This window comes from Abramis brama (genome assembly GCF_963993115.1).
Source record: "Abramis brama genome assembly, chromosome: 3".
Taxonomy (NCBI): Eukaryota; Metazoa; Chordata; class Actinopteri; order Cypriniformes; family Leuciscidae; genus Abramis; species Abramis brama.
In genome coordinates, this window is record NC_139965.1 from 16,114,426 (window position 1) to 16,141,417 (window position 26,992).

At 42.8% G+C, this 26,992-nt stretch overlaps 3 protein-coding genes across 4 annotated transcripts; 1 reads left to right on the forward strand and 2 right to left on the reverse strand.

Annotated features, from left to right (window-relative positions):
* The first annotated feature begins 10,498 nt into the window (after positions 1–10,498).
* Positions 10,499–11,871, forward strand: LOC311079079 (uncharacterized protein). The gene is made up of 5 exons (XM_084108248.1): positions 10,499–10,630; positions 10,757–10,831; positions 11,298–11,423; positions 11,602–11,633; positions 11,735–11,871. Exons 1-5 carry the CDS (start codon positions 10,540–10,542, stop codon positions 11,849–11,851), a joined length of 441 nt encoding a protein of 146 aa, XP_083964374.1. The 5' UTR covers positions 10,499–10,539; the 3' UTR covers positions 11,852–11,871.
* On the reverse strand, positions 11,447–16,224 carry LOC311079078 (GTPase IMAP family member 8-like). 2 transcript variants are annotated; one of them, XM_084108247.1, is made up of 5 exons: positions 16,029–16,224; positions 15,111–15,803; positions 14,023–14,790; positions 13,799–13,936; positions 11,447–13,614 (listed from the first exon to the last, which is right to left on the reverse strand). In XM_084108247.1, the coding sequence occupies exons 1-5, from the start codon at positions 16,051–16,053 to the stop codon at positions 13,469–13,471; spliced, it is 1,770 nt and encodes a 589-aa protein (XP_083964373.1). In that variant the 5' UTR covers positions 16,054–16,224; the 3' UTR covers positions 11,447–13,468. The 2 variants fall into 2 exon arrangements, with proteins under 2 accessions (XP_083964373.1, XP_083964372.1); XM_084108246.1 differs by having other exon boundaries at positions 11,454–13,611; positions 16,029–16,214.
* A 2,972-nt stretch (positions 16,225–19,196) lies between these two features.
* On the reverse strand, positions 19,197–20,540 carry LOC311079896 (SCAN domain-containing protein 3-like; the record flags this gene model as incomplete). Its single annotated transcript, XM_084109618.1, has 1 exon — positions 19,197–20,540. One exon carries the CDS (start codon positions 20,538–20,540, stop codon positions 19,197–19,199), a length of 1,344 nt encoding a protein of 447 aa, XP_083965744.1.
* Positions 20,541–26,992: the final 6,452 nt, after the last annotated feature.

Consider the following 26,992-nt stretch of genomic DNA (forward strand, 5'->3'; position numbering starts at 1 on the left):
TAGTCTTTGACAAAAATGTGATTTTTCTCTACTTTTTTGTTTAAAATGTTGCCTTTCTTTATGAAACTTACAGACAGTCAAGTGTTGGTTAAAAAAGGATTCATGAAGCTGTTTTTAAAGTTAAAGTACAGTTAAAGGTGTTTTTCAAGTAGGCCTATGAAAAATAATATATACATTTGAACATAGTAGTATTCTGCAAGTGCAAAAATAATATATAAATAGTAAACTATAAGTATAATGTTATGTTCACTTAAAGGTTGTATCAGCGATTTTAGGCCCAAACATAAATGATCACATTTATCTAATCTAGGGTGACCATATTCCAGGACATGTCCGGCCGGGGTTTCGAGATCGCCCAAAATATCCGGGATTCGGCTTTTGCTTTATCGTCGCCATTCATTTTGTTTACATGCACACCTTTTGATTCAGTAGGACTAAATTAATTCCGATTGGTGAATCTGAATGTAGTGTTTACATGAATTTTAAACAAGTGATCGGTTGATGTGCGTTTTAGCATTGCTAAGAAAATTCCTGTGTTTTCGTCTCGATCGGGATCCGTGTGAAGCAGAATGCATGACCTGCAAAGCTGGCACGTACGTGTCAGTGTCAAATAATGTAATAATGTAAACATAATGAATGGTGACTGTAGAAAGCAAAAGCCGAATCCCGGGCATTTTGGGCGATCTCGAAATCCTGGCCAAACATGTCCTGGTTAAACAGGATGTATGGTCACCCTAATCTAATATTTCCTAACGATCCGCTAGCTGCCCGTCCCATAAGCATGTCATCAAAAAAACGTGTCTCTGTAGTAGGGGTTGCACGACTACTGATTTCTGCTAGTCGATTTCTTATCAAAACAATACTCGAGTTACTCGACTACTCGTCGTTCATGCTACTGTAAATGAAAAGACATGAAATAGCTAGATCTTATCAATAAACATTTATTAATTCATACGGCACGGCCGCGCGCTTTCCACACGTTTTTAGACGCAATGGCCCTCATTTATCAAAAGTGCGTACACCAAATTTCCAGCGTACACCTGGCGTACACCCAAAACCACGTTGACTTTGAGATTTATCAATATGGACGTTGGCGTACGGCACGCTCAAATCCTACGCCAGCTCGGGAGGTGGTGTACGCACGTTTTGAGTGCGGGAATGCGCAAAAAAACAATTCCTAACACCACAAAACGCACTGACAAACTAAAAGATATAATATAATATGACCCACTGTAAAAAAACAACAGCATAGTAATTATAAACTTCAGTGTTTATTTTTGTGCAACATGGACTTCAATGTTTAATTTGTGTGACTTTACCAAAGCATTTGAATTGTAGGCATATGTATTCCTTAAGTTGCGTGCCTGTGCGCTTTACCTGACGTTTCAAGCCTTGTTTATACTTTCGCCTGGCTCCGCAGCGCGAGTCTCCGCAGACTGCGCGCGCACCTCCCCAAACGGACGAGGCGTTTATACTCGACGCGCTCGCCGTTGTACTATTCTTTGAAACGATGGTTAGGCCAGGGTTAGGCCCGGCAGGTATGCACGGACTGGGTTTAGTAATGAAAGGCTTTCAATGACCAAAAAAATAATTCAGACTGACAAAATAATAAAAATGCCATTCTTCTTCTTTTAAATAATAATAATAATAATAATAATAATACAAATAATAATAACGACATTCTTCTTCTAAATAACAATAAGCGTCATTAATAATAAAAATCTAGAAATCAATTTTGTTTCCACTTCCCTGGTTTCGCTTTCTCTTTCTCAAAGAAGTTTCTCTTTAATTTGCCGTCTTCCGTGTGTCCATGGCGTAAAATGAGGGCGTGGGGGGAGCGGAGACTTGAATATATAGGGGCGTGTTATTCTAATGACGATCGTTTTCAGCCGCGGCATTTATCAAGGGCAGGTATTGCGTACACCAGAATTTCAAAGGTACGCACAGCTTCATAAATCAGGCGATGAGAGGAGTGTAAGCATAATCTTACGCCAATATATACGCCCGTTTCTACGCAAGATTGATAAATGAGGGCCAATATGTGAACGGCCTCTTGCAGAGTTGGCCAATTACAATATTTTTGTCATCCTTGATGAAATACTTCCACACATCTGACGTGTGGTGTCTGTTGGTGACGTTTGCCATTTTTAATTCATTTATGGTTAATGGACGCTCGAGTAGTCGATTGTTTCCGACAGCGTCGACTAGTGGTTGAAGTAGTCGATCTATCGACTACTCGACTAGTCTATGCAAGCCCTACTCTGTAGGCAGCCTAGGCTCTGAGATCTGCACACAAAAACAGTTGGTTTCACCACCACTCAAAACCAAAATAAATAGTGTTCCAACCAATCACCGACAGAGGTGGGTGTTGTGAGGTTTTCGCGTGCAGCCGTCATAGGAACAACATTAAAGAACACCTACAAGTATACTGCAGTATAAACTACTAAATTAGTAGTTTACTGAGAGGACACTTCAGTGTGTACTTTCATAAACTAAAAAAAAATGTACTACTTGCTTTAAAAAAGTAAACTAAGTAGTTTACTACTCTTACACTTATAGTACACATAAATGTATACTTTTATATACTAAACGTGGGCCAATTTAGTCCCAAGCAGTATTGAAATAGTACACTTACAGGTTTACTACAAGTACACATTGATATTAGTATACTTACATGAAGTATACTTAAAAATATACTTTACTTAAGTATACTTCATAAAATGAACTTGAAGTATACTTCTTTTTCGTAAGGGTAGTTGAATAAAGTCGTTATTTTTGTTGTTTTTTTGCCCACAAAAAATATTCTCGTCGCTTGATAAACTTGTGGTTGAGCCACTGTAGTCACTTGGACTATTTTAACAATGTCTTTACTAACTTTTCTGGGCTGGCAATTTTCGATCCCTTAGAAGACTATGGAGGAGTGATCCAGCTCTCAGATTTCATCAAAAAATATCTTAATTTGTGTTCCGCAGATGAACGAAAGTCTTATGTAGTTGGAACAACAAGAGGGTGAGTAATTACTGACAGAATTTTCATTTTTGGTTGAACTAACCCTTTAATGCTCTCTCTGTATTGTTGGTTATTGTATTTATCAGCTGGATCCATCCTCAAGAGGGAGCTAAAGCTTAAAACAATTAAAACAATTGTTCCCCTTCAGGGACTACCGCTGCGTGTAATCGCAGTGGGAACGCCTCCAGCGTAGTGCGTCTGAAGCATGAATGAAATCAGTCAATGGAGAGAATGAGCGTCACGGCGAGTGACGTCATCGACCAGGAAACTATAAAGCACCCCTGAATACACAAGCGAACAGCTTCTGTTACTTCAGCAGCGCTCTGTGTGTGTTTGAAACCCGTCTATTTAGTGTTTGTCTGTCCCTGGCAGGAGTTTTTCACTATATATATATCTCTATATATTAAAAAACCAAAAATGAGCCAAAGTAAAGTGACGAGCGAGCCACAATATAGGAAATGCGTTCCCCCCTGTACTAGATACATCACAGGCGGGGATTCGCATCAACTATGTGTGGCTTGTTTGGGAGTGCAGCATGCCCAGTCAGCTCTCGAGGGGGCTGATTGTGAGCATTGTGAGCGTCTTCCTATGAGGATCTTACGCTCTCGCAGATCGCTCTTTGAGGAGGGCGGTTCGCTGCGCTCTCCCCGCGGCACGGGTCCCGCTTCTGTCGAGGCAGAACGGAGACGCATGTCGTGGGGATCACAAATGGATCTCTCCGGGGGGTGTGAGACGGGCCCCGCCCTATCTCAGCCTTTACCGGAGGGATCCAGTGCCTCTGTCCCGGCTGTGGAAGCGCGGTCCTCCGCTACTTCTCCCCAGGTTGAGGCACAATTTGTCCCGGAGCTTCAGCTATCCAGTTCTGAGGAGCTGGATGTTGAAAGCTTCGGATCAGGGGAGGCTGGAGACTCGTCATTTCAGTCTCCTCCTGATGATGAGCTTATTAATGTGCTTTCACGGGCTGTTGAGAAGCTCAGCATTGAGTGGCCATCTGATAGGCAGGAATCTCATATTAAAAGCAAACTGGATGATAGATTTTTGCCCTCGCGCTCTCAGCCCTCTCGCCGGTGTTTGCCTTTTTTCCCTGATCTTCACACCGAGGTGACAAAGACCTGGGTTAAACCGATGTCAGCGAGAATTCACACACACACTTCCAATGTTTATTCAAATATTATGGGAGCTAAATCTAGTGGCTATGTGACGATGCCGAGGGCGGAAGAGACGCTCGCGAGCTATCTCTCTCCCGAATCGGCATCATCACTGAAAGCACCGGCTCTCCCCACCAGACCTTTAAAAAACACATCAGCGTTGGTGGGGAAGGCTTATTCGGCGGCGGGGCAGGCTGCTGCATGCTTGCATACGATGGCTATTATGCAAGCTTATCAAGCTGACCTGCTTAAAGATGCTAGTGAGCAGGGGGAAATTTCTGTTGAGACGATCAATGAGCTCAGACAGACATCTGATTTCGCTCTTCGAGCCACCAGGCAGACGGCCAGATCAATCGGTCGCTCAATGGCAGCCCTGGTGGCCACGGAGAGGCATTTGTGGTTAAATCAGAGCAAAATGCAAGAGAGAGAGAAATCTGTTCTGTTAGATGCCCCTGTGTCCCCTATGGGTTTATTTGGTGATGCTTTACATTCTGTTACTGAGAGGTTTCAGGAAGAAAAAAGACAATCAGCAGCATTTCAGAAATTTATTCCCCTCAAAGTAAAGATTCCTGGGGCTGCTGGGCGAGGGCAGCCTCAGCCGCCGAGTAGTTCATTTAGGAGAGTGCAACAAAAGCAGAGTGTTGCGTCTCGTGCCCCCCCGCAAATTCAGGGGGATGAGGCGGGGCGCTCTCGGACGCGATCTTCGCGGGGCAGGGCTGATCTGAGGACAGTCATTGTCGCCAAGAAGGCCGCGTCGAAAAAATCCTGACGCGATCAACGCCAGGACTCTCAGGGTAATCCCCATCGTGAAAGACTTGAGTACACCTCACAAGACCACGGTGCCCTGTCTTTCCCGGTGTCCTCAGGGGTCTGTTCTACTAACCCTGCCTATACAGGGCGTAGAGAGACTCGGCGGGCGATTTCCCGAGGGACGCTCGCCTCCTCCGAGGAGGGCTGCGGAGTGTTTAGACCAGCTATCCCCTGCCGGTGCGCCGCTACAGGGCGCTGTGTCTGTCACTCGGGATATTCAACCAGAGGCCAGCCTCGAGAGGCTGGTTCCCTTAGTAGAGTTTCTGGCGGAATGGAAAACTCTTCCCAATGTATCTCAGTGGGTCCTGCGTACAATAGAAAACGGTTACGCTATTCAGTTCAGAACGCGTCCACCTCGGTTCAGAGGGGTTCTACCCACAGTGGTGGGCCCCGAGCAGGCTCTGGTATTGGAACAGGAGGTAAAAACTCTGCTGCTAAAAGGAGCTATAGAGCGGGTTCCTCCCCCCAGCAGGGAGTTAGGATATTACAGCCGGTACTTCATCGTTCCAAAGAAAGACGGGGGGTTGCGTCCCATTTTAGATCTGCGCCTCTTAAATCGCACTGTAGGGAAGCTCAAATTCAAGATGCTCACTCTCAAACAGATCGTGTCACAAATCAGATCCGAGGACTGGTTTGTCACGATAGATCTAAAAGACGCTTACTTCCATGTATCTATCCTCCCTCAACACAGGAAGTTCCTGAGGTTCGCTTTCGGGGGCGAAGTGTACCAGTATCGGGTTCTTCCGTTCGGCCTAGCATTGTCACCCCGAACGTTCACGAAGTGTATGGATGCTGCTATAGCCCCTCTAAGGCTGCAGGGCATCCGCATTCTGAACTATATCGACGATTGGTTAATTCTAGCTCAATCAGAACAACAGGCAGTTCGGCATCGAGATGTCGTTCTTGCTCACATCAAGAGGTTGGGGTTGAGGCTCAACGCCAAGAAGAGTGTGCTTTCTCCATTACAGAGAACCACTTTTCTCGGTGTAGTGTGGGATTCGTCGACGATGCAGGCACAATTGTCACCTGCTCGTATTGCTTCGATTCTCGCCGCAGTAGATCAGGTCAAGCTAGGCCAGTCATTCACTGTGAAACAGTTCCAGAAACTGTTAGGTCTCATGGCGGCTGCGTCCAACGTGATACCTTTTGGCCTCTTGCACATGAGACCGCTACAGTGGTGGCTCAGGACCAAGGGGTTCTCCCCGAGGGGAAATCCGTTCCGCACGATCAGGAGTTCGCGACGGTGTCATCACGCCCTGACCATGTGGAAAGATCCTTGGTTTCTGTCCCAAGGTCCGGTGTTGGGAGCTCTTTGTCGTCGCGTAATGCTAACGACGGATGCCTCTCTCACAGGTTGGGGGGCGATCATGAGTGGTCGCCCAGCTCAGGGTCTGTGGCAGGACCATCATCGTCTATGGCACATAAATTGTCTAGAGATGTTGGCAGTGTTTCTGGCTCTGAAACACTTCCTCCCAGACCTAAGGGGCCACCATGTTCTTGTCCGAACAGACAACACATCGGTGGTCTCTTATATCAACCATCAAGGGGGTCTGCGTTCTCGCCCGCTTTACAAACTGGCACGTCAGATCCTTCTATGGTCCCAAGGGAAAATTCTTTCGCTGAGAGCTATTTATCTCCCAGGGTATTTAAATCAGGGGGCAGACATCCTGTCGAGGCAGGGGCCGAGGCCCGGGGAATGGAGGCTCCACCCCGAGGTGGTGGAGCTCCTATGGGAACATTTCGGTCGTGCCGAGGTCGACCTTTTTGCTTCCCGAGAGACATCACACTGTCCACTGTGGTTCTCTCTCAACCATCCAGCCCCACTGGGGTTGGACGCGATGGTACAGCCGTGGCCGAGGTCACGTCTGTATGCATTTCCCCCGATCGCTCTGCTCCCAGGAGTTCTGGAGAGGGTTCGCCGGGACGGGCTCAGTCTTCTGCTGATAGCCCCGTTCTGGCCGGCCCGGGTATGGTTTGCGGACCTAGTGTCCCTCCTCGACGGCTCTCCCCTGGAGATTCCGATCAGGAGGGATCTGCTCTCTCAGGCGAGTGGGTCGATCCTTCACCCCCGCCCAGAGTTATGGAGACTGTGGGCTTGGCCTCTGAGGGGGCTCAGCTCATAGAATCCGGTCTCTCGACTGAGGTCGTTGAGACCATTCTCCAATCCAGAGCTCCTGCCACAAGGAGGTTATATGCCGCGAGGTGGAAACTTTTCACCTCTTGGTGTGGAGAGCGCCAACAGGACCCAGTTAACTGCCCGGTTGGTACAGTGCTGGAGTTCTTGCAGGACCGTCTCTCCACGGGGTTATCCCACTCCACACTGAAGGTGTACGTGGCGGCCCTGGCTGCTTACCACGCTCCTTTGAGTGGAGTTTCTCTTGGGAGACACCCACTTGTATCTCGCTTCCTTCGTGGCACTTTGAGGCTGAGGCCAGCAGTACGCACGAGGGTACCATCCTGGGACCTGGCCATTGTTCTAGAAGGTCTCTCCCTAGCTCCCTTCGAACCCATTGAGGAAGTTTCGGAAAAGTTTCTTACTCTTAAGACTATCCTCCTTCTTGCTATCTCATCTCTGAAAAGAATAGGAGATATTCAAGCACTGTCGGTGGCTCCCTCGTGCATGGAATTTGCTCCTGGTATGGCTAAGGCCTTTCTCCATCCGAGACCAGGGTATGTCCCTAAGGTACCAACTACTTCTGTCAGTCCTGTTGTACTGCAGGCTTTCTGTCCTCCGCCTTTTTTGACGTCAGATCAGGAGAAACTTAATTTGCTGTGCCCTGTTCGGGCTTTAGATGCTTATGTCCACAGAGCTGCCCTGTGGAGGAAATCGGAACAATTGTTTGTCTGTTTCGGGTCACCTAACAAGGGGTGTCCTGCTTCTAAGCAAAGGATGAGCAAGTGGGTGGTCGAGGCCATCTCACTTGCTTATGTTTCGGCCGGTCAGCCTTCGCCATTGGCTGTACGGGCCCATTCTACTAGGAGTATGGCTGCCTCTAAAGCTCTTCTTTCAGGGGCTTCTCTTCAAGACATCTGTGATGCGGCAGGCTGGTCTTCACCGCACACTTTTATCAGATTTTATTCTCTTGATTTTAGCTCCACTCCCGGGGCTCAGGTTCTCTCGTCTGCTTGTGTCTCCTAAATCACACATGATGGGGACTTGTTCGCATGGGGACGTGGGTATTGCGTTCCCACTGCGATTACACGCAGCGGTAGTCCCTGAAGGGGAACGTCCCGGGTTACGTATGTAACCCTAGTTCCCCGAGGGGACGGACGCTGCGTGTCCTGCCATGCTCCCGGCATCCCCTTGGATCGCTTGCTTCAGTAACATCAGAAGCTGTTCGCTTGTGTATTCAGGGGTGCTTTATAGTTTCCTGGTCGATGACGTCACTCGCCGTGACGCTCATTCTCTCCATTGACTGATTTCATTCATGCTTCAGATGCACTACGCTGGAGGCGTTCCCACTGCGATTACACGCAGCGTCCGTCCCCTCGGGGAACTAGGGTTACATACGTAACCCGGGACGTTTTATAGCATAAAGACACATTTTATAATAATTATCAGGAGGGTCTGTGAAAATATTTTTTATATTTTTTAACTTTATTTTATTACATTTTATTCATATATATATATACATATATATATATATATATATATATATATATATATATTATTTTTATTTTTTTTATGTACTCTTTTGGTTGAGTTTATTTGAGATTTTATTAATTTTACAGAACATAACTACAGGACAATCAATTCATTAATTTTAAATAACACCAAGAAGTTGGTATACTTTGTGTGTGTGTATATATATATATATATATATATATATATATTAGATAATTTTATAATATTATGTTAATGTTATTATATATACTCAACTCTCCAATTAGTTGAATAGCAGCAGACGTCCTGTATAACAGCATATTATTCATCAACACTAGTGTAGTCAAAGTTGGAGTAGGTTTGCTTGGATTTATTGCTCATTAGATGACCCAAATAAAACCTCTGATTGTGTCTGCTGCAGATATGTGGATTATCATCTATAAGTGTGCTCTTGTGTATAATGACATACTCAATGTTAAGTTGAGAAGAAAATATTGCCTAATTTCTATAGTCTCATCTAGTGATCAATTTTGTTTATTTTTTTTATTTTAAAAGGTTACAGTTTTTCTCCACAGTCACATGTGTAATATGTGGTTGCCTCAAACACCTACTCATGCACACTTGAATATGCAATGGTCTCCTGCATTCGTACGTTTCCGATGAATTAACACTGTGGTCGTGAAACACTTCAGGCAGTCATACCTATGATGTAAGAATTGCGCTTGCATTTTTACTCACATGTGCACACAGGATGTATGTCCATCCTGCTGTGACTTGTTTCTCTAAGTACTATATATGGTGCTGATGTGGTTGGTGGTCGTTTCTGATAGCCATCTGATAGTTAGAAAAACAAGAAAACCACAAACTGTTTTCACACAATGCAACACTTCATCAAAACAAAACAAAACAAAACAAACAAAAAAAAGATTTGTGACAAGTTCACATACTGTATGTGCTTTTTATATTCCTTGTGTGGAGTCTTTGATTTATCTTAAAGGTAGAGATAAAAAATAAATAACATTGATGGATGGATGGACAGACGGACGGACAGATATAGGATTTTCACTGCAGTTTTCATTTTTGGACTCACTTGATTCCAGGTCTGTTCATATACTTGTCTTGGAGAAGATTTTGATATTACCCACACATGAACACATGCTCAGTTATATTCACTTTTTTTATCCAGTCTTTCCTTTTTTTGGCCCTTTGATGTCATTTGTTGGGAATTAAAAAGTCTCTTTTGAGCACTTTTGTCTCTCTGTGAGATTTACCACTGACTTGTAACATACCTTCACATTTGTTTGTGTATATTTCAATGTATATTCGGCCAGGAGCAGAGCAATTTAGCTCAACAAAACCAGACTATTTTTGCAGAGAATACAGTGACAAAGGCATTGATCCTCACCTCATATCTTTACTAACACTTTTGCTCTAATTTGGGAGTGGGGTAAAAGACACCAGGTTGATTTCAACCAATCACACTCTTTCAGGTCTTAGTTTGAAAGTGACCAATCACATCACATGCAAGTCTTCTAAAGAGCATTTTCACACATCCATTGCTTCAAACATGATCGTTTGGGCCATTTTGATCTTTTGGGCTCGTAAGTAGCTTTTTCCCCATTCTTTCCACTGTCTAAATGTATATGTATTTATTAGTCAGTTCCATGTATGCATATATTTAGTGTTTAAATTAAACCTTACTGTTCTGTTTTAGCTGGAGTCCGACCTGATCACAGTGGTGAAAATGTCTTGTTACAAACATTCCAGCTGGGAGATGATGTTACCATCAAATGCTTCTCGAAAAAAAGTTTTGGCAACACAATGGTTTGGTATAAACAGAGCATTGGACAGATCCCGCAGCCTATTCTATACAATTATTGGAACAATATAGAATTTAAGGATGAATTTAAAAATGGGAGATTCAATTTTTCAGCAAGCAAAGGATCTTTTCATCTGAACATCACAGCTATGACCAAGGAGGACATCGGAATATATTATTGTGGGACGGTGTTCTTGAATTTAATAGAATTTAGCTCCGGAACATATCTGATGCTAAAAGGTAAAAAAGATTGAATTTGCTAGTGTTTTAAAGATTGTGTGTTGGAGAAAACTACTTAAACAATTTAACAGTCCTTGTTTAAAACCAAAAGAGACATGCTTGACATGTTTATTTGCTATTTCAAAGGAACTGAATCTAAAGACTTTAATGTGGCATGTGGGGAGGCACCAGTTGTGAATGGAACCACTTTTAAGAATAACGGTAATTATTCGGTAATTAGCATGAATTTCATTGCATTACACAACAAAATATCCAACTAAGTGGATTCTGCAAACAAGAAAAGCAAAGTTTTAGCAATGATTCACAAGATGTTTTTTTTAAATAAAATGTATGAAATCAGTTCTCTTCAAGTTAAATGTGTCAAGTCAATCTAAATGTTTTTGTGAAAATGTTTTGCTTGAAAAGTGTGCTTGCACTATCTTTCTTTAAAACGAGTCCCACTTGGTTTGACACTTTATCTAATGCAAAGCCATTAATTTATCTTTAAGTATATGGCTTAAGTGTTAAAATATATGTTTGGGCCACTGTATACAGTTTCAAGTCATGGAAAAGTATATTCACAACAGCTAGCAGTTCTAATGTATATTCACAGTATTTTAATAACAAATTTTACTATGAGCAGAATGTGCTTTATTAAATTATTTTTGGATCTTTTTCTCCATTTCAGACAGCAACAATCAAAAAGTATGGGATCCTGTGTTACTTTTCTTGATATCCTCCAATGTTGTTTTTGTGATAGTAATTGTCACACTCCTTGTTGTTCACTGCAAACGCTGGGGAAACAGGCATAGAGGTAAAATTCCACCCACACTTTCCATCAGTTAAGCGTTAAGAGTTTAATTGAATAGGCTGTTGATCAAGAAAAAGTCGTATACAGTCTAATATACAAATATATTGTACAAACTTTCAATATTCAATCACAAATATGTATGTTGTCAAAGTTTAACTATAATTTTCTGCAAATGTTGAAGGATCTACAAATCTAGCCTCTCCATCATGTGAGGTAATTTTCAAAAATACAAAATACATTTTCACTTTAATTACAAATGTAATTTGCTTCTCAAGCAGAAAAGAAAAAAATAAGCTATGCATTTTTTTTTACAGATTGGAGATTCAGAAGTGAATTATGCAGCTGTGAGTTTTGCCTCCGTCCCTCCAACCAGAAGATCAAACAACAGACTGAATACAGTGAAAACATCTGAATACAGTGAAGTGAACTAGAAGCCGACAGATTACATGATTTAACAGATGATTTGACATTTATCTTCACAAAATGATTTGCCTTTTTATAAACATGTATTATTAATATTGATATTTCAAAAGCATCAATTACTGTACATATGTAAATGTCGTTCATCCAAATTTTACTTTGAATAACTTTTGTGTTCTGTATAGAAATATACCCCCGGTTTCACGGACAAGGCTCAAGTCTAGTCACAGACTAAATTGTATGTTTGAGCTGTTTTAACTTCAAGCAACTTGCACTGACATATTTTGGGGGGTTGGGGGTAATGCACTGTTTTTGTGTCTGTCCCTTTAAATGCAAATGAGCTGCTGCTCCCAGCACGGGGGGCGTGTCCTTGTGCAGCTTGTGTCCTGAAAATGAATTTTTTTTTTTAGCCTTTTAACTTATCATCTAAGATACCACATGTTTTCAACTGATAATCTAAGACAGGATAAGTCTGTTATACATGCTAAAATAACTGAGAAAAACAAACTACCAAACCATGTTCATTATTATCTTAAATAAATGTAAAGAGTTTTACATATTCCCTCAAGACGTTGAAGATCGACCTGTTTTCAACGTTGAAAAGTCGTAATTAGACGCTGAAGATACATATACTATACTATACAAAGTTGTTCACAGTTTGAACGTTCTTGTTGCCATTTGTTTAATTTCAAGATCTGAGGTGAATTATACATTGTTGCTTTTACAATGATAATGATATAAATGATAATTTTCAAAGTCACATTGGATGCTTTTAACATTAAATTAAGCACATAAACAGTCCCTGAGATTATCATTGCCACACTTTGTGTTTGTTGTTGCAGCCGCGACGTTGCAGAAAAATAGAAACCGTTTCTAAAACAGAATCGTCGCGTGTCGCCGTCGCGGCTGGTTAGGACAAAAACTCTGATTAACATGAAAAAGATACCTTTTATCGCGCGTCACGTGTAGTTAGGACACAGACTGTACGTGATCATCACTGTAAGCCATGCCACACTATAAGATCTCAGTTGTCATTAATGTCAGACTGTATGACAGTCAAGACGTGTTAAAAACGGACGCACGCAAGAAAACTTGCCCGGAGTTTCACATCATCAGTCAATGACACGTTCGGTGACAGTGAGCTGCATTACACGCGGGATTGAAATGATGGCTACAAAGAAATCTCTAACGTTAATTTTGGTCACGGCTTGTCTTGAAACACCAAGACAATTTGACGGCCATCATAGGAGAAGTCACACTGCAGGACTGCGAGTCAAATCTTCTGACACTGCCAGAATTTCATCTAAGGTAAAATTTTATCGCAACGGTCATTAATCGGCTGTCGGTGAACATGTCAAACTAACATTCAAAGACTTCCGATTTTAGCCTAGGATCAGAGGATTCTTTTAGGATTTGCAAAATTTGTCTCAGACGGCCAAATCACGGCCAACATCACACAGTGTGCACCCAGCTAGTGTTTGTTAAAGCAGATTAATGGATCAATGAAGTGAAAGATAGTAAAAAGTAGCCTACAATCTGTTTGTATGAAACTGACAAGCATTCTATGATAATAACTGCATGACAAAAATTTGAAAATTTAAACATGCATTTTCAGATTGTCTTCATGATTAATCTCTATCCTGTTCAGTCTTGTCATGTTCTTCATAGCTGGAAACACTTCCATAGTCTGATGAAGGAAGCCTCTGACACCAGTCATGCACCTTAGCCAAAGACATCTGTATGTCCTCTTTATCAGCACATGAGGACATCTCTGCTATAAGAAAATAAAACAAAGCTTTGGTTATCTGACATTTTTGACAGTTTTTCAAAAGAAACTTAAGTACGTGACTTTGAATTTACTACCATCTGTTTGTTGGCAGCACAGAACTTTATTAGCTACCAGCCACTCTCAGCCAAACTTCCAAATTAGTGAATCGTATAATTTTTTCTGTACTTACCATTGGCATCCAGGCATTGTAGTTTATACTGGATCCTAACACTGTCTACTGCTTCCCGACGATTCCATTCCCTCTCAAGTGCATCTTTCAGCTGGTGTTTGTTGATAAATAATTCTGTATTTATTACTCCTCCACTAACTGCAAGCAAAAGCATAATGAGGCAATTAAAGTGAGTATAAGCCACTGAGATCAAAATACATTTAGTGCAAAAAATGTACACATACATTCCAGAGGCAAATTTAAACTTCTTCCACTTCTGACAAATCTTTGTGGGCTCATTGTTTTCACCATCTCTTTCATCACAGCATCACTCCTCTCCCATTCTTCATTAAGTAATTTTTTGATATCCTCAACTCGAAGCCACTCAGATAGGGTTTCTCTTTCTTGGGACTTCTTTTTCTTCCTCTGATGTTCATCATTGCTTTCCAGCAGAGCACTTTCCTTTATCATTTCCTCAATCTTCTCCAGTAACTGATTTACTTGGGTGCGATCTTCTCTCATGCTCTCAAACACATGATATCTGTTCCCGCACATCTCGACGAGTCCCACAAGGGCGTCCCCTTCACTTTCAATGTGGTACTCAATAGGTTTGTTTCCCAATGATCCTCCCCATGTGAAGAGCACCATGGTTTGCCTCCAGAGCTTTTCACCAAGTGGTCTCATGTTTTCTAATATGACTTCCATCTGCTCTTCTGAAAACGACGTGTCTGCCGGTATAACCAAGAGGATTGCATGGGGGGAAGAATCCATTGCTTTCAAGATCTCAGTTTTCACTGAATCTGCGTTCAGTTGATACGGAAGAAATTTCCAAAAGCTTGGTGTGTCCACCACAGTGACCTGTCTTCCATTCACTTCTCTACATGTTCTGACACACTTCACAGTCTTGTCAAATGAAATGTCAGCATCCAAGATGGCACTGCAAGATAATGTCTTGCCTGACAGGACCCAGCCCAGCAGCACAATATTCAGAGGTGTAACATCATGCTCTGCTTCTGTTGAAAATATGTATTTTAGAATATATTTAAAATGTATAGAATTGTGAAATATTTATAATATTTATGAATAAATCTTATAATATTATAATACAATATTTTATATTTAATAAATATAATAAACTATAAATATATATATATATATATATATATATATATATAACAAACTACTTGTTTTATTTAGAGACTTTAGTATACTGTATTTGTCTATGTTGTAGGCTACAGCTGATTGCAATGTAAACAACAATTGATCATTTTTATGCAATATAATTTATGGTTATACTGAGTAAAATAACAACAAACTAAAATTGGACACTGACCGGCATCACTTTTTATTTCTTCCAGTTTTCTTCTCTTCTCCAAAACTTGGTGTGCTCTGGCAGTTGCTCTCTCTTCCACATTTTTTATTTTAATCTCCAAATCCATCAGCCTTTGTGCATCAGCTTTAAAAAAACGGCCATTGTTTTCAGCAACAAGTTTCTCTATCTGCCTAAATAGCTCTTTCGCCTGGGAACCATCTCTATCCAGGTCAGTGTCAAAACCAACATATCTGTTTCCACATTTTTGAGTAAGCTTGTTCAAGGTTTCCCCTTCACATTCTACATATTGCTCGATAGTTTTGTCACCCAAATGTTTGAGTTTTGTAAAGACTATAATGGTTTGATCCCAGGTGTCTTCACTAATAAACTGCACATGACCCTCGGCTGCTTTCCCGTGCTTCTCTGAGAAAGCAGAATCAACCTCTATCACCAGGAGGAAAACATGAGGTCCCGGTGGACAGATACTGGTGCTCCTAACAAGCTCTTCTTTCAGCCGCTCTGGGGTGTCACATAACTGATAACACTTCCACCAGCCTGGGGTGTCCACAAGAATGATTTTCCTGCCTTGTGTGTTTCCTTCCATCTTCACACACTGTGTGGTCGTTTGATCAGATTTACATTTAACATTTAAAAAGGAGTGTGCCACATTACTCTTACCACTCAGATGTCCTCCTAATAACACTAATCGCAATTCTGTAAAACAAAAGCAGGAAGAGGATGACAAAGTATATATATATATATATATATATATATATATATATATATATATATATACTAATTATCTACTTAACATTATATTTATATTTTTAATTAATTTTCATGAAAAATATTTTAAAGCGTTTGATTACAATAGAAGAGAAAGTAGAATCACCACATCCTACAATTTTTCTTGAAAATGCTTCATTTGATGTCTCTTACCGTCTGCCATTGTAAAATCCAGCATCCAGATCACTCAGTGATCAATTCTTCTCTCAGTCCTTTTTTAGTGTCTTTACTGCAGATTTCTTAAAAAAAAAAATGTGTTCATGAAAATGGTTGCATTTCATAAAATGGCTTCTTTCCATTGAAGGAGAAACTAAAACTGATGCATGACTTGACTATCTCTGTTTTGATCATGTTGTTTAATGTTGATAAACTGGACAAACCAGTAATAGGTCAAAAACACTCCTCCCCCCACCCCCGTCAAATCTCCAAGTAAGTGTACTGATAGTTGTCTTCTCAGCATGGAAGTAAGTTGGAAAATTACATAGAAAAATAGCTGAAATACCAGAGGAATTGTTTATGTTGTAACTCACTGTAACTTAAAACATTATTCTAGGGCTGTAACTAATGATTATTTTGGTAATTGAGTAACCTGTCCATTATTTTGATCGAGTAATTGGATATTTTTTGTGGTAATAGATTTGCAAATCATAAGCACATGTTCTATAGTTTTCTAAAACCTTACAATAATCACAAAAACAAGTTGGGTGCTTCCCTAAAATGTATAGTGTATTATTCAAATTGCTGAGACCTATTCTTAATCTGAACTATTTCTTCTTTGCTATTCCCTCCTCTATTCTTCACAGAACCAACTTTATTTTGAATGGTATATAAACTCCCTGAGTCTCCCTGTCCCACTGCTGTTTTTTCTCTTCTTTCTTTCTTAAGCCAGCTTAAGGGTGCATTACTGCCACCTACAGGACTAGATTAATTTCAGTAACACCCCTGGGCAACCATTATTTTTAGCTGTGCAGCTCCTAGTGTTGAATAGGAAGTAGATAACGTTCAAAACAAATGTCAAAATTAGTCTAACCCCCCACCATTTTACAGGTTAGTGCAGAAAATGTGCATGTGCTTTCTAAAGTGAAAAGATTTTAATTTACTTGCTTTCGAATGTTGCAGTTTTGAGTGGTCGGGCTCGTCCTCTTTTATGGCTGTGTTTGACTGCTTTTGTCCTATAAGTGCTGTACCTTCTGTTTTAAGCCTCAGGCCTGTAAGGGGTTGTTGTCTTAATTTGATTTTCAGAACAATAAATTAACACTCATACACTAAGTTACACAGAAAGGCTGTTTAAAGAAATAACAACAGTTGCATTGGAATTATAAGGACAAATAGTAAAGCTCAGATATTTTTAAATGTTACAAACCATTTGCAGGGTTGCCAACTTTGGGACTTTGGCTGGAGTGAGACTCTGTAAAACTTCAGTGTGTGCACATTTTTGGAAATTTTTTGGAAACCCTAACCCTAATTTTAAAAATGTCAGTCCTTGTTTACTTAGTATAAACCCTGATTTATGAAAACAAACAAACAAACAAACTAAAAAAAACTAATACAATGGAAATGTGTTTTCAAAATGTACAATTAATTTATTGATTGCATTATATAAAAAAAAAGATAGAGGTGATTACAAACATGTAAAACAACAACATCAAAACAGTAAGAAATCTCAAAACAAAAGGGAAACATGCAGACCCTTTCCAAAAAATTTGAATATCATGGAAAAGTTTATTTATTTCCATAATTCCATTCAAAACTTCCATAGACTATAGATTCAGGGCCCACAACTTAAACGATTTCAAGTATTTAGTTGTTTATTTGTACATAATTTGGGCTTCCAGCTCATAAAACCCATGAAAACAGGATTTCAAAAAATTAGAATATTACATGAAATCACACAGTAATTACACAGTGATACCATGGTCATTGAATCAGGTTTTGGTTCTTTTGGCAGTGTGGGCAGGTGCAAATCCTGCTGGAAAATGAAGGAAGCATGAAGTGCTGTGAAAATGTCCTGGTAGACGACTGCGTTGACTCTGGATTTAATAAAGCACAGTGGACCAAAGAGCAAATTTTGCATCTCATTTGGAAACCAAGGTCCCAGAGTCTGGAGGAAGAATGGAGAGGCACACAATCCAAGATGCTTGAAGTCCAGTGTGAAGTTTCTACAGTCTGTGTTGGTTTGGGGAGCCATGTCATCGGCTGGTGTTGGTCCACTGTGCTGTCCACTTAACGCAGCCGTCTACCAGGATGGAGATGCTGACTTCATTTTCCAGCAGGATTTGCACCTGCCCACACTGCCAAAAGAACCAAAACCTGGTTCAATGACCATGGTATCACTGTGTAATTACTGTGTGATTTCATGTTATATTCAAATTTTTTGAAATCCTGTTTTCGTGGGTTTTATGAGCTGGAAGCCCAAATTATGTACAAATAAACAACTAAATACTTGAAATTGTTTAAGTTGTGGGCCCTGAATCTATAATCTATGAAAGTGTAACGTTTTGAATGGAATTATGGAAATAAATAAACTTTTCCATGAAATTCTAATTTTTTGGAAAGGGTCTGCAATAGTTACTCCACCTCCCCAGAAAACGTACTCGGTTACTAACGTAACCTCGGTTCTCTCTAGAAGAGGGAACGAGTACTGCGTTGAAAACGCTAGGGGAAAAACTCTTTTTCACGAAATACTGAAGCAAAAAATTATCCTTTAATTTTTGAAATAATGTAAAGCGCGTTGCAGCAGCACACAGCCATGGGCGAGACGGCTTGCTCGCTCATTGGCTGCTCTGCGGCAACTGCATAAGCCTATCGAGCGAGGCCTGCGGTGATGTCAGGGCTTCGCGCCCTCCTCGCCACTTCCCGCCGAAACGGGCGTGGCTTAGCCCTATAAAGGAAGCTCGAAAAGGCTGATTCACTGATTTTATTCATCGCCGAAGCGAACCAGAGTGAACTGTACGCACGGCCAGAAAACGCAGTACTCGTTCCCTCTTCTAGAGAGAACCGAGGTTACGTTAGTAACCGAGTACGTTCTCTTACGAGAGGTCTCTCGTACTGCGTTGAAAACGCTAGGGGAACCAGTGCAAAACGCCGTGCGTACTGTGATTAATCACCCATAAACCTGGATACCCAGGATTTATCAAGCATAAATCACTAGAGCAGGGGTACTCAATTAGAAACCTAAAAGGTCCACTTACCAAATTTTCCTTACGTCCAGGGTCCGGAACAGTGATGGTTCAAAATCCAAAAACAGAACTCCAACAAAAAAGGTGGTAAATCCCCCAAAACGTTCAAACTATGTACAAAAGGTGATGTGGTCTGGCCTTATTAGTGTGAAAAGTGACACCTTTTTTGTGCCACCAGTTCTTTAAACTTGGGCATAAAAGGTGTGAGGGCCAAGCGGAGGCACTGATGTAAGTGTTCATTACTGAGGGTGCTTCTGTATTTGTTTTTCACCATATTCATGGTTGAAAAGGCAGACTCACAACAGTATGTTGAGGGAAACATGGTGAGAATTTGAAGGGCCATCTTCTGCAAGGAAGGAACACCTGCTGCAGCGACCATCTTAGTCCAGAAGGTGGTAGGGTCACAGAGAGACTCCTGCAGTGCAAGGTTTTCCTGAAGCTCAATTAGCTCTGATTGAAGAGAAGCAGCACTAGCCCATGGGCAGATTTTCAGGGCTTCAGTTGAAAATTCTGCAATGTTTTTAACAAGGAATGGATTTTCCATGCATAGTAAGACTTGTTTTCCCACAGGGAAATCTCCAAAGCGAGTTTGGAAATTTTCAATCAGCTTGTCCAGGAATTCAGCATGATTGTGATGATGATGTTTTCCTGCTGTTTGATTCAGAAGCTTTGGGAAGTGAAGCAGGTCCTGCTGTAAGTCACACTTGAACAGCTCCAGTTTCTTCTGAAAGGCACAGACAGCTGATGTGAGGTTACACACTGTGTTATTTTTGCCCTGGAGCTTCATGTTCAGATCATTGAGATGGGAGGTGATGTCAGATAGAAATGCAACAATTTCCATTTTTTCTTCATTCTTCATGAATTCCACAAATTGTTTTGCTTTTGCACTCTTCTGATCCAACAGAAAGGTTTCCAAATCTTTCCGTAATGTCCAAAAGCGCTCCAGTACCTTGCCTTTACTAAGCCACCGGACATTGTTGTGGAGGAGCAAATCATCAAATTCGGCATTCACCTCTGTTAGGAATGAGCGCAACAAGCGATGCTGCAGAGCAGATGATGCCCTCAAAAAGTTCACAAGTCTCATTACTGTTGTCATGACCTCTGCATACTTTTCTCCAAGACTGGCACACAAAACCATCTGATGGATTATGCAATGATATGCAATGAGGTCAGGGTGATGAGCTCTCAAGCGTGCCACTAATCCCCTCTCTCTTCCAGTCATACATGGAGCTCCATCAGTAGCAATGGAAATAACTTGCTTCAGATCTATCTCTCTGTCTGTCAACATCTGCATCAGTGCTTCATAAATATCATCCCCTCTTGTGTGTCCATGGAGGGCTGTGAGGCCTAACACATCTTCACAGAATTCTCCCTTCTCTTCATCAAAAAATCTGACAAACACCAGAAGTTGTGCGTTGTCTGTGTTGTCTGTGGATTCATCCAAAGCCACTGAAATGCATTTAGCCTTTTTTATTGCAGACTTCATTTGGTCAAGCAAATCATCAGCAAGGACTTCAGTTCGCTTTACAGCAGTGGAGTCAGACAAAGATATTTGGTTTATTTTTTGTATTATTTCATCTTTTTGAGTTCCCTCAAACAGGGCAATTGCTATTTCATTCATGCATTCCTTCACAATCTCCGAGTCAGAGAATGGTTTCTTGTGCTTTCCTAAGACCCATGCCACTCTTAATGAGGCTTCAGTTGCACGCTCTTGTTGGGTGGCTGATCTAACTATTACACTGCATGTTGCTTGGTATGATGATTGCAGTTGTTTGATTTTTCTGGCCCTTACCTCAGATTTTTGGGGGTAATTGTGGTCAAAGTGTCCATGCTTTGAGTCATAATGACGTTTCACGTTACCACTCTTGACAACGGCGACCGTCTCGTTGCAAATTAAACACATTGGTTTTGTGCTCCCCACCGGCAGCACAAATGCATAACTGTCAGTCCACTCTGTCTTAAATTCGCGATTTTCAGAATCGACTTTTCTCTTCTTGTCAGGTTTTGAGCACGCCATGATTTTCACTAGCAATAAAACAGGTTAACAGGCTACCGTTAGCAGATGGATTAGCGCTTGCGTTGTTGTGAATGACACACACAACCTGCGTGATCCACAGACGCTGCGGCCAGCGTTGAGTGAGTGAGTTGTCATGGTGATTTCAGTTACAGCGCTTGAGTCCTGATTGTGTCTTTGGATTGGACACAGAAGATAGTTAAACCACATCTAACGTTAGTAGGAAAACAATATAGGCCTGAAATCACGCAATGAAAACTCGCTTGGATCATGACTAAATTATAATGTTGATTTTGGCTTCGGTCCAAATTGTATTGCGTCTGGGTCCGGATCCGGACCGCGGTCCGCCTATTGAGTACCCCCGCACTAGAGGGACTCACAGAGAGTCCTGGAACAGGAAGGGAACCCTTCTGCCCCTATATGGTGACGTCCACTGACGCAATAACATGACATCACATAGACAAGGCGGGGAGCCTGAACTAATGTGGGAATTTGTGGGTCTTACGCAATACTGCCCATATGATAGCCGGCAGCGCACTGCGCTCGCGACCTCAGAGTCCTAATCAGACCACTGATTCGGTTATACCGACAATAGCTTAGCCTGTAGAGCGGGAACCTCTAGGTTATAAAACCTAATAAATGTAGACAGCGAGGCCCAGCCTGCCGCCATACATATGTCCTGTAAGGAAATCCCACTAGACCAAGCCCACGATGAGGCAACGCCTCTCGTGGAATGCGCTCTGACACCCAACGGGCACTGAAGACCCTTGGCAGTGTAAGCTAGCGCTATAGCATCGACTATTCATCTGGATAGGCTTTGTTTCGAAACAGCCATTCCCTTGGAACGTCCACTGAACGAGACAAATAGCTGCTCAGTCTGTCTAAAGACAGAAGAGCGAGACACATAAGCTCTCAGGGCCCTTACAGGGCAGAGAAAACTTGAGTCCCCTTCCTCGCCTGACACCGGAAGGGCAGACAGGGAGATAACCTGAGCCCGAAACGGTGTGTTGAGGGATTTTGGCACATAACCATGCCTAGGTTTGAGTATGACTCTTGAGTCACCTGGCCCAAACTCTAAGCACGCTGCGCTCACCGAGAGCGCGTGCAGGTCACCTACGCGCTTCACTGAAGCGAGAGCCAACAAAAACACTGTTTTGAATGACAGATGTTTGAGGCTAACCGTTTGGATGGGCTCGAAAGGGGGACCTTTCACGGCCTCCAAAACTGTAGAGAGGTCCCACATAGGGACTGAAGGAGGTCTGGGAGGATTCAGCCTCCTAGCTCCCCTGAGGAAGCGGATGACTAGATCGTTCCTTCCTAATGACTGACCGAGCATTGTTTCAGAGAACGCTGCGATAGCCGCCACATAGACTTTGAGCGTGGAAGGGGCTCTGCCCTTATCCAACAGCTCCTGTAGGAAGGAGAGAACCTCCGTCACCTCACAATCGAGGGGTGAATGACCCCGAGCCGTGCACCAGCTGGAGAATACTGACCACATTGAGGCGTAAAGCCGTCTAGTTGACGGTGCTCTAGCCTGAGTGATAGTGTTTAGCACCCCCACTGAGAGATCAGCGGGTACCCGTTGAGCGCCCACACGTGGAGGGACCACAATTCCGGGTGAGGATGCCAAATCGAACCCCTGGCCTGCGAGAGGAGGTCCTTCCTCAATGGCACTGGCCACGGGGCAGTGTCTGCTAGCTGCATCAGAACTGGGAACCACGGCTGGTTCATCCAGAGCGGCGCTACGAGCAGCACTGAGCATTTTGTTTCCCTGATCCGTTCTAACACCTGAGGCAGGAGGGAGACGGGGGCAGAAAACGCAGTACTCGTTCCCTCTTCTAGAGAGAACCGAGGTTACGTTAGTAACCGAGTACGTTCTCTTACGAGAGGTCTCTCGTACTGCGTTGAAAACGCTAGGGGAACCAGTGCAAAACGCCGTGCGTACTGTGATTAATCACCCATAAACCTGGATACCCAGGATTTATCAAGCATAAATCACTAGAGGGACTCACAGAGAGTCCTGGAACAGGAAGGGAACCCTTCTGCCCCTATATGGTGACGTCCACTGACGCAATAACATGACATCACATAGACAAGGCGGGGAGCCTGAACTAATGTGGGAATTTGTGGGTCTTACGCAATACTGCCCATATGATAGCCGGCAGCGCACTGCGCTCGCGACCTCAGAGTCCTAATCAGACCACTGATTCGGTTATAATGACTGACCGAGCATTGTTTCAGAGAACGCTGCATAGCCGCCACATAGACTTTGAGCGTGGAAGGGGCTCTGCCCTTATCCAACAGCTCCTGTAGGAAGGAGAGAACCTCCGTCACCTCACAATCGAGGGGTGAATGACCCCGAGCCGTGCACCAGCTGGAGAATACTGACCACTTTGAGGCGTAAAGCCGTCTAGTTGACGGTGCTCTAGCCTGAGTGATAGTGTTTAGCACCCCCACTGAGAGATCAGCGGGTACCCGTTGAGCGCCCACACGTGGAGGGACCACAATTCCGGGTGAGGATGCCAAATCGAACCCCTGGCCTGCGAGAGGAGGTCCTTCCTCAATGGCACTGGCCACGGGGCAGTGTCTGCTAGCTGCATCAGAACTGGGAACCACGGCTGGTTCATCCAGAGCGGCGCTACGAGCAGCACTGAGCATTTTGTTTCCCTGATCCGTCCTTCGGATGAGACGTTAAACCGAGGTCCTGACTCTCTGTGGTCATTAAAAATCCCAGGATGTCTTTCGAAAGAGTAGGGGTGTAACCCCGGCATCCTGGCCAAATTTGCCCCTTGGCCTCTGTCCATCATGGCCTCCTAATCATCCCCATATATACTGATTGGCTTCATCACTGTCTCCTCTCCACCAGTAAGCTGGTGTGTGGTGGGCGTTCTGGCGCAATATGGCTGCCGTCGCATCATCCAGGTGGATGCTGCACATTGGTGGTGGTTGAGGACATCCCCCCTTCTATGTAAAGCGCTTTGAGTGCCGAGAAAAGCGCTATATAAAATGTAATGAATTATTATTATTATTATTAACACCTGAGGCAGGAGGGAGACGGGGGGAAAAGCGTAGAGCGGACAGCGCGGCCACGTTCGGGACAGCGCGCTCTCGCTCTTGGAAAAGAACGCGGGGCAGTGAGCGTTTTCGCGGGACGCGAACAGGTCCACCTCCGCTCTGCCGAATCTCTCCCACAACAGCTGGACTGTTTGCGGGTGTAGAGACCATTCGCTCGTAGGAACGTTGTTCCTGGACAGTCTGTCTGGACCCAGATTCTGGATCCCTGGCACATGCACTGCTCTCAGCGAGCGCAAGTTGCGCTGAGCCCATATCAGGAGGCGTTCCGCCAGCCTGTACAGGTTTAGGGATGTGAGACCGCCCTGGCGATTTATATAGGACACCACAGACATGTTGTCCGAACGGACTAAGACGTGTTGGTCCTTGATTTGGGGACGAAAACGCGTCAGCGCGTTGTCCACTGCCAACATTTCCAGGCAGTTGATATGTTGGAGCTTTTCGCGTTCTGACCACAGGCCGAAGAACGCTCTGCCCTCGAGCAGCGCTCCCCATCCCGATGTGGAGGCGTCTGTCGACACAACTATCACTCTCGAGGAAGTCCCCAGGCTTACACCTAATTGGTACCAGTCGCTCGTCTTCCAAGGCTTTAGAGCTTCCACACAGCTCTGATTGACCCTGAGACGCAGCCAACCGGATGCCCACGCTCTGCGCGGTACTCGCGCTTTCAACCAGAACTGCAGAGGGCGCATGCGGAGCAAGCCCAGCTGGAGAACTGATGATGCTGAGGCCATAAGACCTAGCATCCTCTGAAATTTCCTGAGCGTGACGGTCGCGCCACAGCGGAAAAGTTTCGCCGCACGCTGAATGTCTAGCACGCGCTGTGGTGACAGCCGCGCTATCATAGACTGTGAGTCCAGAACTGTGCCCAGAAACGAAATCGTTTGACTGGGGTTCAGCGAACTCTTCGTCCAATTGACTCTGAGACCAAGATTCTCGAGGTGATCGAGTAAAATGGCCCTGTGCTCCACGAGCTCTGATCGCGATTGAGCTAGAATCAGCTAGTCGTCCAAATAGTTCAGCACTCGCATGCCTCTGAGTCTGAGTACGAGATGTACGAGGTGCCAGGGATAAGCCGAACGGCTATGGCGTTATTTTCCTGTCAAATGTCGAGAGCGCATTATTGTAGCGCGAAAGTACATTAATATAATGCGCAAGCGCGAATCTCTCTGCTCGCGCGCGGAATATAAATGCGCGAGCGCGAATCTCTCTGCTCGCGCACGGAATATAATGTGCCGAGTGCGAATCTCTCTGCTCGCGCGCGAGAACTGGGCACGCGCTCTCAGATACACGTTGCTCTTGTAAGAATTTTCCCTGGGCTCGCTCAGAGAATATGCCTGCACTTAAAACGTGTCTTCGCTTAAAGTAAGCATGTATGTGCTTAGACTGTGTCCCGTGCTTTCGCGCATGCCTAAGTACTCTTCTCTTCAATTTCTTTTTTTTTTTTTTTTTTTTAATAAATGCCAAGGTATCAAAAATCTAACTTACATAGCAAAAATGTACAAATTACATACAACTGAATAAAGAAAGCAAAGCAGCATATATATATATATATATATATATATATATATAGCCTATATATATATATATATATATATATATATATATAGGCCTACATACATACATATAGCCTGTATATGCTCATAAAAAATAAAAAAACAGAACAGAAAGCTGTAATGAAATAAATAAAAAAGTTTGAAACAAGTTTATTGTCTTAAGAGCTTTAAGATTCTTAGATAACGAAATGCTTTGGATGTATTGTTGGGCCTCTCTTCTAAAAACAATGAATAAGGGATTCTGCTGAGTGAATTTACTACGGTGAATGTGAAATTTTGCAAGGAACAATAATAGATTAATAATAAAATACTCATTAAATTTAGCTTTTTGTATATTAAAGAAACCAAACAGTACATCCTTAAAAAGCATTAAAGCAAAGAGAAATCTGGAAGCAGAAAATTCAACCCAAAATAACTGTGTGTGAGGACAATCCCAGAAGATATGAAGAGCAGTTTCATTAGGGGCCCCACAAAAAGAACAACTTGTGTTTATGATTTAAACCTTTTCAAAAGCTACATTTAATGAGTATTTTATTATTAATCTATTATAGTTCCTTGCAAAATTTCACATTCACCATAGTAAATTCACTCAGCAGAATCCCTTATTCATTGTTTTTAGAAGAGAGGTCCAACAATACATCCAAAGCATTTTGTCATCTAAGAATCTTAAAGCTCTTAAGACAATAAACTTGTTTCAACTTTTTAATTTATTTCATTAAAGCTTTCTGGTCTGTTCTGTGTTTTTTTTATTTTTATTTTTTTATGGGCATATGTACAGGCTATATGAATGTATGTATATATATATATATATATATATATATGCTGCTTTGCTTTCTTTATTCCGTTGTATGTAATTTGTACATTTTTGCTATGCAAGTTATATTTTTGATACCTTGGCATTAATAAAAAATAAAAAAAAATAAAGAAATTGAAGAGAAGAGTACTTAGGCATGCGCGAACGCACGGGACACAGTCAAAGCACATACATGCTTACTTTAAGCAAAGAGGAGAGATTCGCGATTGCACTGAACACGTTTTAAGTGCAGGCATATTCTCTGAGCGAGCCCAGAGAAAATTCTTACAAGAGCAATGTGTATCTGAGAGCGCGTGCCCAGTTCTCGCGCGCAAGCAGAGAAATTCGCACTCGGCACATTATATTCCGTGCGCGAGCAGAGAGATTCGCGCTCGCGCATTTATATTCCGCGCGCGAGCAGAGAGATTCGCGCTCGCGCATTATATTAATGTACTTTCGCGCTACAATAATGCGCTCTCGACATTTGACTGGATAATAACGCC

Excerpts from the sequence above, each read along its gene's own strand:
- LOC311079079 (XM_084108248.1), top strand. The coding sequence starts at position 10,540 with ATGACCAAGGAGGACATCGGAATATATTATTGTGGGACGGTGTTCTTG. Across the intron at positions 10,832-11,297 it reads AACCACTTTTAAGAATAACG|ACAGCAACAATCAAAAAGTA; the intron begins GTAATTATTCGG and ends TCTCCATTTCAG. Across the intron at positions 11,634-11,734 it reads TAGCCTCTCCATCATGTGAG|ATTGGAGATTCAGAAGTGAA; the intron begins GTAATTTTCAAA and ends TTTTTTTTACAG.
- LOC311079078 (XM_084108247.1), bottom strand. The coding sequence starts at position 16,053 with ATGCTGGATTTTACAATGGCAGACG. Across the intron at positions 13,937-14,022 it reads TTTAAATTTGCCTCTGGAAT|TTAGTGGAGGAGTAATAAAT; the intron begins GTATGTGTACAT and ends TTTTGCTTGCAG. Across the intron at positions 13,615-13,798 it reads ACAATGCCTGGATGCCAATG|CAGAGATGTCCTCATGTGCT; the intron begins GTAAGTACAGAA and ends ATTTTCTTATAG.